At 43.7% G+C, this 17,750-nt stretch overlaps 1 protein-coding gene across 4 annotated transcripts in view; it reads left to right on the top strand.

The window, feature by feature from the left end:
• RASAL2 (RAS protein activator like 2) overlaps positions 1–17,750 on the top strand; it is a 580,981-nt gene that overhangs the window by 210,609 nt on the left and 352,622 nt on the right. The window contains exon 1 of one of the 4 annotated variants that reach the window (XM_082265235.1): positions 3,158–3,760. The exons of the other annotated variants lie outside the window; for them this stretch is intronic. Coding sequence (XP_082121361.1) covers positions 3,169–3,760 — 592 coding nt within the window. The 5' untranslated portion in view covers positions 3,158–3,168. Of the gene's footprint in view, positions 1–3,157; positions 3,761–17,750 lie in introns of those variants that run through there. 4 annotated transcript variants of the gene reach the window in all.

Raw genomic sequence — 17,750 nt, 5'->3', positions numbered from 1 at the left:
TAAACGCAAACCGGATGGAATAGCATGTCGCTGCAAGATGCTGTGGTAGCCATGCTGGTTCAGTATGCCTTCAATTTTGAATTAATCCCCAACAGTGTCACCAGCAAAGCACCCCCACACCATCACACCTCCTCCTCCATGCTTCACGGTGGGAAACAGGCATGTAGAGTCCATCCATTCACCTTTTCTGCGTCACACAATGACACGGTGGTTGGAACCAAAGATCTCAAATTTGGACTCCTCAGACCAAAGCACAGATTTCCACTGCTCTAATGTCCATTCCTTGTGTTCTTTAGCCCAAACAAGTCTCTTCTGTCACTCGTTTTCCTGTACTTAGCTGCTTTTTTCTTGCTATAATACAAATTCTAACCAGGGCCATCTTAATTCTTGATATGACCCTGGGCAAAAATTTTCTTGGGCCCTCTTGAATCCACTTATCAACTATTTGGGGGCTCAAGGGGCAGCTGCTTTGGGCCCCACAACAATGACTAGACCCGGGGCAGCTGCCCCTTTTGCCCTGTGTTAGACAGCCCTGATTCTAACAGTCTATTCAGTAGAACTATCAGCTGTGTATCCACCTGACCTCTGCACAACACAACTGATGGTCCCAACCCCATTTATAAGGCAAGAAATCACACTTATTAAACCTGACAGGGCACACCTGTGAAGTGAAAACCATTTCAGGTGACTACCTCCTTGAAGTGTAACTCTACAATTTTCATAGTCATGAAAATAAAGAAAACTCTTTGAATGAGGTGGGTCCAAACTTTTGGTCTGTACTGTATATATGTGTGTGTGTATATATATATATATATATATATATATATATATATGTATGTATGTATATATATATATATATATATATATATATATATATATATATATAATATAGATGTATGTGTGTGTATGTATGTAGATGTGTGTGTGTGTGTGTATGTATATGTATGTATATGTATGTATATACATGTATGTGTATGTATGTACAGTGGGGGTCGAAAGTTTGGGCACCCCAGGTAAAAATTTGTATTAATGTGCAAAAAGAAGCCAAGGAAAGATGGAAAAATCAAATTACAGATTAGACATTCTTATAATATGTTAACAAAAGTTAGATTTTATTTCCATCATTTACACTTTCAAAATTACAGAAAACAAAAAAATGGCGTCTGCAAAAGTTTGTGCACCCTGAAGAGTTAATATATTGTACTGCCCCCTTTGGCAAGTATCACAGCTTGTAAACGCTTTTTGTAGCCAGCCAAGAGTCTTTCAATTCTTGTTTGAGGTATCTTTGCCCATTCTTCCTTACAAAAGTCTTCCAGTTCTTTGAGATTTCTGGGCTGTCTGTCACGCACTGCTCTTTTAAGGTCTATCCATAGATTTTCAATTATGTTGAGGTCAGGAGATTGTTAAGGCTTTGGCAAAACCTTCAGTTTACGCCTCTTGATGTAATCCCCGTGGATTTCGAGGTGTGTTTAGGATCATTATCCATTTGTAGAAGCCATCCTCTCTTTAACTTCAGCTTTTTCACAGATGGCATCAAGTTACCATGCAAAATTTGCTGAAATTTTATTGAATCCATTTTTCCTTCTACTCGTGAGATGTTCCCTGTGACACTGGCTGCAATACAACCCCAAAGCATGATTGATCCAACCCCATGCTTAACAGTTGGACAGAGGTTCTTTTCATTAAATTCTGTGCCCCTTCTTCTCTAAACGTACCTTTGCTCATTCCGGCCAAAAATTTCAATTTTAACCTCATCGGTACACAGAACTTGTTTCCAAAATGCATCAGGCTTGTCTATATGTTCATTTGCAAAGTTCAAACGCTGATTTTTGTGTTGAGGACATAGAAGAGGTTTTCTTCTGATGACTCTTCCATGAAGACCATATTTGTACAAGTATCTCTTTATAGTGGAATAGTGTACCACAACTCCAGTTTCTGCCAGATCTTTCTGGAGGGATCGTGCAGTCAAACGTGGGTTTTGAATTGTTTTTCTCACAATCCTGCGAGCTGTTCTGTCTGATATTTTTCTTGGTCTTCCAGATCTTGCTTTAACTTCCACTGTTCCTGATTACTGCCATTTCTTAATTACATTCCGAACAGAGGATATTGACATCTGAAAATGCTTTGCTATCTTCTTATAGCCTTCTCCAGCTTTGTGAGTGTCAACTATTTTCAGTTTCAGTTTTCTAGACAACTGCTTAGAAGATCCAATGGTGCTGATTGTTGGGGCAAGGTCAGATGAGTCTGGGCATTTAAAACCTTTGAGATTGACATCACCTGGTCTTCCCAGACGATGATTAAGAATAATTTCATGACACTGGCAGGTCTCAGCCTTGCAAAGGGGGCAGTGCATGCTATAAATTCTGCAGGGTGCCCAAACTTTTTGCAGACGCCATTTTTTTGTTTTCTGTAATTTTGAAAGTGTCAATGATGGAAATAAAATCTAACTTTTGTTGACATATTATAAGAATGTCTAATCTGTAATTTGATGCCTTTTGGAGATTTTTCCATCTTTCCTTGGCTTCTTTATGCACATTAATACAAATCTTTACCTGGAGTGCCCAAACTTTCGATCCCCACTGCATATACATGTATGTGTGTGTATATATGTGTATGTATATGTATGTATATACATGTATGTATATATGTGTGTGTGTAATATATATTTCACACCACCTAGAATGGTCTGTGTATTATTGTCTTTGTATGAGGTTGCCAGGCGTGTTGTTTTAACCTTTCATTTTCAATTATCTACGTGGAAAAAAGTAAGTTATTTTAGCGTAGGTTTCAAGCCTGAGTGATTTTTCTTTAGTGTTTTTTTTTTTTTTTTTTATGTTTCACATAATGCAGAACTGATCTGGGTTTTGCATGACTGTCGGTGGTTCTGCAATTTTCTTTGTTGTCATTTCCTGCAGACCTTTAGCAGAAAGCTTTTCTCAGGAAGTCATAGTTCTTAAAGAGGTTGGTCTTTTACTAGTGACAGCAAACGGCGTGGGTTCAGTACAGAAAATAGATACTTGCGTCTTGTAGGTGTTGCAGCTAGTCTCATGTCTCTTTTGAACCAGTTAGATTATTTCTAACAGTAAAATGGGCTTTGATTTTTGACATTTGGCATATTAGTTATGTGTTATTGAAAAGGGGTTTGTTACATGGGACATACTCGGCAGTATGGAGAGGATAAATCGAATACGAAAAAGACAGTCACATCCTCTTTTGGTCGGACGGTCCATGTCAGCACCTGTTGAAGTGTACGACAAAGATGAAAATGAGGGTCTACACAGTTATAACTGGCATCATCATGTGAAGGCCAAGCGTTCGTTTTTTAGACGTCCCTTTTTTGGGAAGCGTCTTTTAAGATGGAAAAGTCAGTCTAATTCCAGACTTAATGCCAAAGGAAGCTCTAGAGAGCATCTGCATTATCCATTCCCTAGTCGACACACGCCTGAATTTATCTATAGAAGTGGTGTTGGCGCTCACCATGTGGCTGATGACTTGGGAAGATCATATGAAATAAACGAGACTATGGCATCTATTGGTGAGCGAGGGAGAAGAGTGACATTTGAGAGATCTTCCTCTGAACCCACTGGTCCCACATCATGGAGAAGCCATAATGGGCATCCATCTATGAAGAGAATGCACTCTGTGGATTCGACACAAAGTGGATTTTTCCATAGTGGTTTAATTTCTGCCATTTCTAATGGCCTGTCAAGGATTATTAGTTCGAACAGAGATATCCCAGCATCCATTGAAGAGGAAGAAGGTAAGACAATGACTTAGAGAGGGCTAAATGTACAGGTTGGCATAGAGTTATTCAAGAGCTGCAAGGACGAAGTTGCAGTTGATATGGTGTTTTATTTCATTGAACAACTTTGTGTGATATTAGGCTAGAAGATTATTATGGTTACTGTGAGATTTTTGAATCTCATTGTGGAAGCATGCATTTAATTAATATGTGAGTAACAGTCTAAACCTAGTTTGTTGAATTAAAGTGGAACTCAAAAGAAAATTCTTACAAATTTGACCACAGACTGCAATCAAAACCCTTGAGAAGATGTAACCTATACATATTCTAACCAAAACCTTAAAAAAAAAAAAAAAAAAAAAAAAGCATAGGATGGCGTTAAACTTTCACTGCATGAAATCTTTTTAAACTTATTTAAAGGGTCAGTCCATTTGCAATGCAAAGCTGCAGGCTTGGTCAGAGAATGGAGAGTTAAATAACCCTCATTCTTACTTTGGGGTCAGTAAGATGAACTTACCTTTTGGTGTTGTAGTATAGTTATTTACTAAAAGCTATAGACTGTTTATACTTTTCAAGCAAAGTTGCACTTTTGCATTTCCATCATCCATTTGTGTAAGCCCCCGTTCACACTGGGGCGACCTGTGAGGCGACCTGGTCGCCTCACAGGTGGCCGCAGGTCGCCTCCCATAGGGAAGCTGCGGACCCGTTCTGATCGGAGCGACACAAGTCGCTCCGACTCAGAAAAAGGGTCCGGAGCTTCTTTGGGGCGACCAGGAGGCGACCGCCATAGACTTCAATGTTACTAAGTCCGTGGCGGCCGCTCCGAGGTCACGGCGCGCTGCTCGCACCGTGACCTCGGAGGTCGCGGTGCGAAGTAGCGTCGCCCCAGTGTGAACGGGGGCTGAAAGCAAGAATGCTTTGTTTTGTTTTTTTTGTTTTGTTTTTTTTTGCACATAATTGGGTATTTTTTGCAGGGTGAAATTTCACTGCATTCACTAATTGCGGGGGCGGGGGGGGGGGGTCGAATCTCTTGCAAAGTGCAAATTCCCTTATTTGCCTTTAGTAAATCCACCCCATAGACTCAAGCTGTAAATGTTTAAGTGAAGCTGCACTAGTGAGTGCATGGACCTGTGTTTTTGTTTTGGAATTTTTCTAGTAGCATTCCAGTCAGATGCTAACTATATCCCATGTCACCCCCATTCTACTCTATAAAGGAAAGAGGTCTATACTTACCTTTTCTGAAGTCGCTCTGGTCATGATTAGCTCCTACCGCCAACTTTAGTGTAGAGGAGGGATAGCCGACAGTGGATGCCCCCATAGTAAGCTAGTGGGTGATGTCCTCACCAAGGCTCTGCAGCCATTATTGGCGATCTCGTCTCTTCACTGAAGACGCCGCTGGAGAGACCAGAGCACCATCAGTAGGGGGCAAGTGTAGATTTCTTTACTTTTACAGGGTAGTTAGAATAGGCTTGAATGGGGTGGGGGCAGGTTTAGGTATAGTTGGTATTTGACTAGAATTCTACTTTAAATATGAATTCCAGGTGTAGTATATATTTACAAACAGTAGTTACACTGGTCCAGCTTGCACCAATGTAACATGGTATGTACCATACCCCTGGAAGCTGGAAAACATTGATGTAGAGAGGAGGTAACATCACGCTCTCTCCACCTTGTCCAATCGTAGGACACTTTGCATTAGTTCTAAATGGTGCCTTTGCTGAGTGGCCGACCACCTGTCTTCACGATGCATCAGACCGGCCACTTAGCCCAGAAGCAAGTTGATATCACTGGAGTAGCTGTGTCTAGTGATTTCCAGCCCCCAGGGGCATTGGCCAAGTATAGTATATAAATAGTTACATAGGTCCAAGCTGACTAATGGAACTGTAAATACATTCCATGCATGGAATTCATCCTAAAATAACGGCTAGCCCAACCACCCTATAGAAGATTTACTGCTACAGGGCGGCCTTGCTGTACAGAAATACATATAAATATGTGATTCTGCACTTCTGGTAGGGAGCGCAACGATTCTGCAGTGATATGTCCTAGCAGAAGCTGATCAGTGGGTGCCAGCCTAAAGGATTCCTGCTGGCACCCATCACTCAACGGGGAAACGCACAGAACGGAGCTCTGCCTATGTAAATAAGACCGAGCTCTATCCCGACAGGGTGGGGTTGGGGGGAAGTGATGGATTTTCTTTGCCTGCAAAGCAGGGAAAGAAATCTGTCACTTCTCTAATGCCTCGTACACACGCAGCGATTATCGGCCGACCGATCGGCCGACTTTTGTCCAGTGTTGATTTGTTGGTTGAAATGTGCTCTAGACTGCACACGAATTTTCTCGGCCAACAAAAACCAACTTCAGAAGTGTTGTCATGTGCTGGTTTACTTTCCGTGTGTTTTTTCTTCTCTGAGCATGCCCAGTCTTGCTCATCAGATTTTTGTCTGCCGAAATCTGTACTGACTGACGGAAAATCGGCCGTTGTGTTGACGGCCAACAAAAATTTTATAGCCTGCACACCAGATTTTATTCGGCCGAAAAGTCGGAGTCGGTTGTCGACAGCATCATACTAACAAGCTGAAAATCGGCCGATCGTACATTGGCCGAAAATTCACGGCCGACTATCGATGCGTGTGTACGAGGCTAAAGCAAAAGCACCACACTTGGTGTACACAAACACTAGCATCAAAAGTGTCAGAATGTCCATCACAATATTGCAATCCCGCTATAAGTCGCTGTTTGCTGCCATTACTAAAATAAAAATCCAGTATATATCCCATAGTTTGTAGACCTATCAATATATGCTTATTGGGATTTTTTATTATTTTCTACCAAAAATATGTAGCAGAATACATATTGGCCTAAATTTATGAAGAAATTTGATTTATTTTTAAATTTTGTTTTATTGGATATGTTTTACAGCAGAAATTAAAAAATAATTTTTTCAAAATTGTCGGTCTTTTTTTTTTTTTTTTTTTTTTTTTTTTGTTTCTAGCCCAAAAAAAACCCAAAAAAAAAACCACAGCGTTGATTAAATACCACCAAAAGAATGCTCTATTTATGGTAAAAAAAAAAGGCCAATTGAGTACAGCATTGCATGAACGCACAGTTGTCCGTTAATGTAGCGCAGTGCTGTATCGCAAAAAATGGCCTAGTCCTGAAGGGGAGTAAATCTTCTGGAGGTCACGTGGATAATTTGGATATCCGAAAGGGTAGTAATTCAGAAAGCCGGTCAGCCAGAAGATGAATCCTGCAATATAAATTCTGCAGGCCACAGTGTCCTCTTTATATAGCATTTTGTGCCTGAACTGGAGGGTTTCTTTAAAGCGGTTGTAAACCCAAAAACGCTAAAAAAAAAAAAAAACCTGCAAGACAAAGGCATAATGAGCTAGTATGCATCCCATACTAGCTCATTATGAAATACTTACCTTAGAACGAAGCCCCGACACGGACCCCCGGACATCGCTGCGGGCGCTGCCATGATCCCTCGGCGTCTTTTCCGGGTTCGGCGGCTCCGGCGCTGTGATTGGCTGGAGCCGCGACGACGTCACTCCCGCGCATGCGTGCGGGAGTGATTTTACGGCAAGCTCCCGGAAAGCAAAACCGGACCTTCAGAGTGCATGCGCCGCTCTCGTGAGCGGCTGCATGCACTGCAAATATCTCCTAAACCGTGCCGATTTAGGAGATACTAATTGTACCTACAGGTAAGCCTTATTATAGGCTTACCTGTAGTTAAAAGTGGAAAAAAGCGGGATACTACCGCTTTAAGTGAAACTTTGTAATTCCTGGCTTTTCCAGTATATGTTGATTTGATCAGGCAGTTCCAATTCATATCTTGCTTTAATTTAGGTAAGATCAAAATATTTCATCCAATGTGCGAAGTGTTGCCAACTTTCTGCCTTTTTATAATTAGAATGTAGTTGAATCATGATCATCTAGGTAAATACAGGCACACGATTCAAAGGACATCCCTGGCTCTCTTCCATAGGCTTGCACTAGATCAACAAATGACACCTGATTTTGGAAGATACAGTTCACCTTTTTTTTCTTCAATCTTTGTAGGCAAACATTTTTTTTTTATCCTTTTATTTAATTTGCCACTGTGTTTGGCAGTGCAAGGAATGTTGATGCCCTTTATGGAGATCAAAGCTTATACAGTGTGGTCGTTTTAAGGCGATTACTTTATCTGTACATTCAAAAATTCTCTTTGGAACTCTTCATACGAAAAAAATAAATGTTAGCACTCAACATTAAATGACCTCACCCCCACCCTACAAAATAATTGAATACCCTAACATTTAAATAGAATGAATTTATGGCATTTTCTACTTCGAACTAGAATAGGTAATAAGTTATAAACAAAATAATGGCTTCTTTAGGGCATTGGTCAACAGGCTTTTGAGCTGCTTCTCTGACCATACATGTCTACGAGGGTGCAAAAACAGTTTGAAGCAGGTCACAAGTCAGCTGCGCCTGCATTGAATTTGGAATGATTGTAGAAAACCGTTTAGAAAGCAAGCTACCTTTTGAAGTCCAAAAGCCAAGGAACAGCAGAGCGAGATCCTCATTAGCAATGTAGTATAAATGTATTGGATAAAACAAATAGTACATTCACGTGTAAAATTCTTCACTATCAGCACAGACAGGGAATCCACCAGAATTGAGGTACCATCAGGCTAAAATGAAGCATCGGCTTCTCCTGCTCCCTGGCTGACATAGAAGGGAACCCGGATCTGACAGCTGTCAAAAACCATCGATGCCTGGAATCTAGCACCGCTATCGCTTCCTTGTGAGAGCCTATGCACATTGATAGGAGGGGGTGGTACAGGGGGTTGGTAACGCGTTTCAAAGAAGTGCTAAAGCTCTCCAGTAGGCTTTATCAGTTTACATGGATGAGACACACCACTTCACACTGGCAGGGATGCTTTATATGCTGTATTCATTTTTCATTTCAGGATTTTACAGCAACTACAATAAAATAAAGATAGACATGGTAGAGCAGTTCATTTTCTTTGTGCACATTAAGTACTTCATACTGTCATACTTAAGAAATGTGAAAGTGTTTCTTTAGAACAGAAAGCCTTTACATAGGTTACTTTTAGGTTGTAGAGGGAGCATGTGTGTAGTATGTACTGTAGGTGGCTATTAGCCAACTCTTGGCAGCAGTGCTAGTTCCATATCACAGATACCTACATATTCACCAGCACACCAAGGATTTTGCATAGCAGTCCGAAGAAACTTTTTATTGCAAAAGGATCACATCAGGATAGATGCAACGTTTCGGAGGCACGCAGGACCCCCTCGTCATCACATGCCTGACTAAGGGGTCCTGCATGACTCCGAAACATTGCACCTATCGTCATGTGATCCTTTTGCAATAAAAAGTTTCTTCGGACTGCTGTGCAAGATCCTTGGTGTGCTGGTGAATATGTATGTAGCTGTGATAGATCCAGTGTCCAGCTGGTGATCGCTGCAGCACCCACAATTGGTGTGCCAATATCCAGGAAGGTGTGCGATGGGAATATGAACTATTCTAGTTCCATATCAGACGTGTCACCCTTGGTGGGGCTGCATAGGCACTCACTACACAATATTGGCATCATCATAGGTGGGGTCAGACAATGGCTGCCTCCAGCACTGCTTGGGAACCTCAGCTGTGATGGGTAACAACAATCCTTACAAATACCCTTTTTTAACATTCAGTATCATTTTTAGCATTGTCATGTCTTTTTTTTTTTTTTCTTCTTCTTTTTTTTTTGTTTTTTTTTTTTTTGCAAAGATTACATCTTTCATCAATTTACAGATTTACATTGTTTCATAAAGTATCAAGAACCAGCTAATGGTCTGAATGCCAAAAATGTATATCTCTCAGGCTGTGGCTGACTAAATGTGATAGCTAGGTCTTCCTCCTCCCCCTGGATCTATTACAGACCTGTATATATAATTTTTTTTTGCTTGTGTGTGAGAATTTTTGCTTTGTTCACAGTGACCTCTGAAGTCTTATGATCAGATTCTGACAAATTTCTTTGGGAAACAGCGTAACAGGAAGATCTTTTGTTAGTTTGACATATAAATAATACAACTTGTTTATGAATTGGATTATGGATTGGGGAAGCCGGTTAATCATTGTTCCAATTGGTGGGTAACTTCTGCTTTCTTTGTTAAGCGAGGCATTCCTGGCCTGATCTTTGGTTGCTTCTGTTTTAAAGCTGAACTTGAGGCAAACCTCGAATTACAGCATGCATAAGTTTGACTGGATAGTGAAGTCGACTCAAAACACTGACGTGGTCAACCGCTTCCCATTTGACTTGACACCACATTGACCCGTTTTTTTGTAAGGCCCCTTGCTTTTTTGTAAAGCGCCCCCCCCCCTTTATGTAAGGCCCTCCTCCCTTGCCTTTTTTGGGAAGCCCTCCCCCCTTGCTTTTTTGGGAGGCCCTCCCCCCTTGCTTTTTTTTTGGGAGGCCCTCCCCCCTTGCTTTTTTTTTGGGAGGCCCTCCCCCCCCTTGCCTTTCTTTGGGAGGCCCTCCCCCCCTTGCCTTTCTTTGGGAGGCCCTCCCCCCTTGCCTTTTTTTGGGAGGCCCTCCCCCTTGCTTTTTTTTGGGAGGCCCTCCCCCCCCTTGCCTTTCTTTGGGAGGCCCTCCCCCCCTTGCCTTTCTTTGGGAGGCCCTCCCCCCTTGCCTTTTTTTGGGAGGCCCTCCCCCTTGCTTTTTTTTGGGAGGCCCTCCCCCCCTTGCTTTTTTTGGGAGGCCCCCCCCCACCCCTGCTTTTGTAGGGCCCACCTTGCATCACTTTGCAGTTCTGCCTCCCTCTCATTGCTTTCCTATTCTGCCCTCTTATTTCCCAGCCCAAATTCTGCTGTGATGGAGTTTTGGTAAGCAAATATAAAGACCAGATCTTGTTCCTATATCCGCTGTATTTTAAAATGCTTGTTTTTTAGTAATAAAAACTGGACTAAGGGCCTTTTCACAGAAGGTCCAATCAGGTCAGCCTGTCAGGTTTTCAGGTGGACCTGATTGGTTTGTCCATGCATTTCTATGGACCGGCAGGTGTAAACGGAAGTCCGTTTACACCTGCCTACCTCTAGGTCCAATCAAGCTAAAAAAAAGCATCCTCTTCCATTTGGGCAGCCTGGATCTGAGGCGGCCAGGTGTTAATGGACAGTGGAGTCTGTCAGTGTCCGCTCTGCATAGACTGAGCGAACACAGATCTGTCATTCGCAGCTCTGCTTCGATCAGCAAGGAATCGGACAGATCCCCGGGTGATTGAAATAGAAGTCCTCTGTGTGAGAGGGCACTTAGCAGCTCAGACAGTGCACACAAAACAGGATAGCACAAATAAGCTCTGGAAATGGGATTTTATTTTTTCCTATAAATATGGGAATCAATAATTACGCCTTATTAGGCATCAAGCACAGCCACATGCTATTTTGCCTGGAAAATGTATGCCTGTAATCATTGATTTGTTTTCATGCTGAACATATGTGATCTGAAGCATACCTTTTTGTTGCATGGTATGTCCGTGCCACATCATCATGACCTCACTGTATGGGAATGTCACTGGGAGCTGCTCTGGTATCATACGGTGAGTCTGACATAACTCATTGCTGAGGTCATTTGTAAAGTTAGACATTTACGTAGCATTTTTCAGAATGGTTTTCTGTACCTATATGCATGTAATTTGAATTGTAGTTTAGAAATGGTTCAGTACTGACCTATTCTTGTAAAACCTAGGGTAATTATTGCAGGATTTGAGGATTGAAATACAGGAATTGAAGCTGCTTTTTGTAATTAAACGTGCTTCGGAGCGGTCATTATCAGTGGCGGCTGGTGAAGTTTTAAGATGGGGGGGCGCAAGACCCCGCCCTTCTATTTTGGCCCCTCCCATTTCTCAGAAGCCACACCCCTTATAGACCCCACCCATTTTGTCCCCTGTATTTTGCTTGCGTGAACCAATTCTCCCAATATATCACATATTAAGGGCTCCATCAGTACTAGTATATCCCATAATAGGGAGCAGGGGCCCTATTATGGGATACACTGACAGAGTGGCACAAACCCCACAGTACAGGCCCCTTGTACAAACCCCACAGTACAGACCCCCTAGCACAGACCACACAGTACATGCCCCCTTTCAATGCAGTGACCAGCGTACATGCCCCTTTCAATGTAGTGACCAGCGTACATGCCCCCTTTCAATGCAGTGACCAGCGTACATGCCCCCTTTCAATGCAGTGACCAGCGTACATGCCCCCTTTCAATGCAGTGACCAGCGTACATGCCCCCTTTCAATGTAGTGACCAGCGTACATGCCCCCTTTCAATGCAGTGACCAGCGTACATGCCCCCTTTCAATGCAGTGACCAGCGTACATGCCCCCTTTCAATGCAGTGACCAGCGTACATGCCCCCTTTCAATGCAGTGACCAGCGTACATGCCCCCTTTCAATGTAGTGACCAGCGTACATGCCCCCTTTCAATACAGTGACCAGCGTACATGCCCCCTTTCAATACAGTGACCAGCGTACATGCCCCCTTTCAATACAGTGACCAGCGTACATGCCCCCTTTCAATGTAGTGACCAGCGTACAGGCCCCCATTCAATGTAGTGACCAGTATACATGCCCCCTGCAGAGGTATGGCAGTGGGAGAGATGGGATCAGGCAAAGGGATGGCGGTGGGAGGGATGGTCATGGGATGAGGCAGAGCAGAGGGGGATGGCGGTGGAAAGGCTGGATGGATGGATGGATGGATGGTCATGGCCCATGATGACCATCCATCCAGCCTTTCCACCGCCATCCCCCTCTGCTCTGCCTCATCCCATGACTCATGGGATGAGGCAGAGCATAGGGGGATGGCGGTGGAAAAGCTGGATGGATGGTCATGGAGGACTGACAGGACAGGAGGACCACGAGGACTCACCGGTGGTGATGTCTTCTTCCAGCAGATGACCTCCGGTGGTCTGGTCTCCTCTCCGGTGCCGCCGTCACTCCCGTCCGGTGTCCACCCGACTCCATCGCCCGCGGTCCGGTCCACTGCTGCGAGTGACGTCAGCGGGGTCAACGTTGGATGTCCTGGATGCTGTGATTGGTCCAGGCTGGAGGCTGGACCAATCACAGCCAGGAATCCACGAAGTGGGGGTTTCCAAGGAATCTGCCTTGCGCCCAGGTTACGCCCCCCACGCCCCCCAGAAGGCAGCCAATCGGCGCCTCTTCTGGGTGGTAACCCCACCCCCCCACCCCCTCCACATCGGCTGGCGGCGGCGGCGGCGAACGCAATTTTTTTTTTTTTTCAAACTTTATTGCTCGTTTTGCAATCTTTTTTTTTTTTTTATCTTTTTTTTTTTTCTTCCTTTTTTCAGGGGGGGCGGCGCCCTGGCGCCCCCTATGCACCGGCCGCCACTGGTCATTATGATACTAGTTTACTAATCGGTGTGTGGCTTACCTAGAACAAGTATGTATAGCAGCCTTTCTCAACCTTTTTATCAGAGGAACCCTTAAATAACTTCTGGTCTCAGGGAAGCTAAAAATTACTATATCTGCAACTGAAGATACAGTATAATGTAAAAAGTATTGGGACGCCTGCCTTTACACGCACATGAACTTTAATGGCATCCCAGTCTTCATCCGTAGAGTTTAATATTGAGTTGGCCCACCCTTTGCAGCTATAACAGTTTCAACTCTTCTTGGAAGGCTGTCCACAAGGTTCAGGAGTGTATCTATGGGAATGTTTGACCATTCTTCCAGAAGCGCATTTGTGAGGTCAGGCACTGATTTTGAATGAGAAGGTCTGGCTCGCAGTCTCCGCTCTTATTCATCCGAAAGGGGTTGTATCCGATTAAGGTCAGGACTCTGTGCAGGCCAGTCAAGTTACTCCACCCCCAAAGTCATTCATCCATGTCTTTATGGACCTTGCTTTGTACACTGGTGTGCAGTCATGTTGGAACAGGAAGGGGCCATCCACAAACTGTTCCCACGAAGTTGGGAGCATGAAATTGTCCAAAATGTCTTGGTATGCTGACGTTTTAAGAGTTCTCTTCACTGGAACTAAGGGGCCAAGCCCAACCCCTGAAAAACAACCCCACACCATTATCCCCCTCCACTAAACTTTACACTTGGCACAATGCGGTCAGACAAGTACCGCTCCCCTGGCAACCTCCAAACCCAGACACGTCCATCAGATTGCTAGACAGCGAAGCGTGATTCGTCACTCCAGAGAACACGTCTCCACTGCTCTAGAGTCCAGCGGTGGCGTGCTTTACATCACTGCATCTGACACTTTGCATTGCACTTGGAGAAGTAGGGCTTGGATGCAGCTGCTCGGCCATGGAAACCCATTCCATGAAACACTCTATGCACTGTTGTGCTAATCTGAAGGTCGCACGAAGTTTGGAGGTCTGTAGCTATTGACTCTGTGCACTTCAGAATGTCCTGGCCTACCACTTCATTGCTCAGTTGCTTCCCCTTTGTTATAATACCACTAACCACTGACCGTGGATTTAGTGGCAAGGAAATTTCATGAATGTATTAATTGCACAGGTGGCAACCTATCATGGTACCACGCTTGAATTCACTGAGCTCCTGAGAGCGACCCATTCTTTCACAAATGTTCCAGCTGGGTTCACACTAGAAGCAGTCTGCATGCCTAGGTGCTTGATGTTATATACCTGTGGCCATGGAGGTGCTTGGGACACCTGAATTCAATTATTTTGAGGAGTGTCCCAATTCTTTTGGCAATATAGTGTATGTTAGTGTGATGGTCAGTGGAAAGAATGCTCCTTACACTTGTGGTCATTGGGAAGAATTGCCCCCTTACAGATACATAAAAAGATCAATGGTGTCAGTGGGAGCTTATCTGAGAGGCAGAAATTGCTCAAGGAAACCCTTGCAATCTCTGAAGGAACCTCATGGAATCAGACATCTCTAATTGACTTCATCATGGCTTGCATATAACTTCTTTAACAGAAAAACTAGTGCAGGAACCCTTTTCTAAGCCTGAGGGACTTGAGTGGCACCAATTAAAACTATTCCATTGCCGTTAATGAGAGACTTTGAACTCTCAAGTCGCGGCAGTGTGATCCGGGACTAACAGTTCTTATACTTTACTTCATTGGACACATGCTTGTTTCTGGTCATTGTCTTGCTAGCTCTTGTAGCCAGGAATATGGCAACCTTGGCATCCATACCTAGCTGTTAATGGTAGTTCCCAAGATTATGGCGGCTGTACCTTTTCAGCTTGCTGTATTTCCTTCTATTCTAGACTACTTTCCCCAGCCAAGCCTTTCCTTTTTATTTTAACCACTTAAGCCCCGGAAGATTTTACCCCCATTCCGACCAGGGGGTATTTTGCGATTCGGCACTGCGTGACTTTAACGGACAATTGCGCGGTCGTGCGACGCTGTACCTAAACGAATTTGGCGTCCTTTTTTTCCCACAAACAGAGCTTTCTTTTGGTGGTATTTGATCACCTGTGCGATTTTTTGATCACGCGCTATAAACAAAAAAAGAGCGTCAATTTTGCAAAAATAACAATATTTTTCACATTTTTTTATATGAAATTCCCCCCAAAAAAAATGTAAAAATCAAAATTTTTTTACATTTTCAGCCAATTTGTTTTATGCTACCTATGTTTGGTAAAAAAAATCGCAAAAAGCGTATTTTGATTGGTTTGCGCAAAAGTTATCGCGTTTACTAACAAAGGGAAAGATTTTTGTCATTTTTGTTGTTTTTTTTTTTTAACGCGTAATGGCGGCGATCTGCGATTTTTTTTTTTGCGGTACTGCGACATTGCGGCGGACAGATCGGACCCTTGACTGACATTTTTGACACTTTTGGGGTTACCAGTGACATTTCTACAGTAATCAGTGCTATATATATGCACTGTTACTGTAAAAATACACTGGTAGTGAAGGGGTTAACTTTATTTGGGAGGGAGGGGCTGTGTGTGTCCCTAGGGGCGTGCTTTCTACTGTGATTGGCTGTGGCTTCAGCTGTAAGGACACTGATCAACGGATCTACATAGTAGATCCATGTGATCTGTGTCTTTGCAGCGAGGAGGATGACAGGCAGCTTGTTTACACAAGCTGCCTGACATTCCCCCTCTCCCCCGCCGATCGCCGAGTGACCGGCGGACATCGGGTCCGCTGGTCACACGCGCGGGGGGGTCCGTGACCACGCGGGAGCGGGAGCGCGCCTCCGGGGGCGCGCGCTCGCTCCCTAGACCCTCACAAGCAAGCAACGTAGCCCTACGTTAGTTTCCCTGTGAGGGGCTGACCGCCGACGTAGATAGTCGTGCGGCGGTCGGCAAGTGGTTAAAAGAAGGTCCAACAGCATGTTTCTTCTGATTCCTTCTGTTATTACAGTGAAGTCTGCACAAGTCACTTTTAGCCTCTAGGGCCGTGGCAGCACTGGGCAACTTGATATCCTCCCTGACCTCCGGCAACCTCCTGAGGGGATCATAATACATTGACGGAGAAGTGTCAGATTGCCTGGGCTGCCCCCATTTGGTTCTTATTTTATCTTCAAAACACAAGAACCAAATATTCATACTGCTAGTGCAGCAAATAAAACATTTTCTGTGACATGTATTTTTATCACAAACGCGTACATAAAACTCCAGTTTTGATAACGTTGATATAACTGGTCTAATTGCTATACAAGGCTCTTGGTAAAAAGATTTTAGAAGAGAAGAGATTAGGTCTCTTGCACATGGGCATATACGATTTATTGCTGTCCGCAAAGTCTTGCGTAAAAAGTTGGCCTATGCTGTATTCATGTACTGTTACACAAAATTTACATGCAACCAGCTTACATGGACCCTATTGGCTGCTTCTCAGCGCCGACATGAAAATCAACAATGTGTAATGGCAGTGCCACCGCTACTGATTATACAATGTTTACAGCAAATCTACATGCCCCCACAAATTATTCATTGATAGGTGGCAGCACATCCTCCGAGTGACCTTGGCTGATTCTGAAAGGCTGAGTTCATTCTGCGCATGTGCAACCGCATAAAGTACTCATTCAGGAGGAGATAGCTATAAACAGCATTAGTGTGTGATCAGCGACAGCAATGCTGCTGGCTATGCATTGTCAAAATCTATGTCAGCCCTGAGCTACATTGGCAGCCAGCAGGGCCCATGTAGATGTGTAATTGTCACATGTGTACATCATAAAATACAGTCCATACGCAGGACCGTGAATTAATGTTTCTGGTTTTGGTTTATGTGATTGCAGACCAAAACAGACCGGTGTGCGTGGGTCCAACACAGGCAATACCACTGCTTTCAGATCCATATAAATTCTCATTCTGTACGTCCATGTGCATGAGGCTTATACTTAGAAGTTGTAAACTCTTGGGGGAAAAAAATAACAAAACTAAACAAAAAAAAAACCTGTAAGATAAAGTCATAATGAGCTAGTGTGCATCACATACTAGCTCATAATGAAATACCTACCTTAGAATGAAGCCCTCCAGCGGCGCCCGCACACTGCTGAGAAGGCTGACATCTTCCCGGGTGCTTCTTCTGGGTTAGCGGGCTCTGGCTCTGTGAGTGGCCAGAGCCGCAATGATGTCACTCCCACGCATGTGCATGGGAGCCGCCGGTCACGGCACAAGGCTCTGAAGAAATGGCACGGGGTGGCCGTTCCTTCAGAGCGCACACGCAGTGATTTCACTGGCTGCATGTACAGTAAATTATCGCCTAAACGGTGCAAGTTTAGAAGATATTTACACCAGAGGTGGGGGACTTGAGTCACATGACTTGACTTAAGTCAGACTTAAGTCACCAGTTTGATTACTTAAGACTTGCTTGACTAAAATTAATAAAAGACTTGACTTGACTTTAACTTGGTATTCATGACTTGAGACTTGACTTTGACTTGAGACCTATGACTCGAAATGACTTTACTTTTTAAGTTATTAAATATTTGCATTTTCTCAAGATGTGTTAAATCAAAATTGTGCCTGTTATGTTTCTGACACCACAGTCACTTAAAACACCTCAGTGTGT

This window comes from Pelophylax lessonae (assembly GCF_965119305.1).
Source record: "Pelophylax lessonae genome assembly, chromosome: 8".
Taxonomy (NCBI): Eukaryota; Metazoa; Chordata; class Amphibia; order Anura; family Ranidae; genus Pelophylax; species Pelophylax lessonae.
This window is presented reverse-complemented; position numbering and strand designations above follow the sequence as displayed.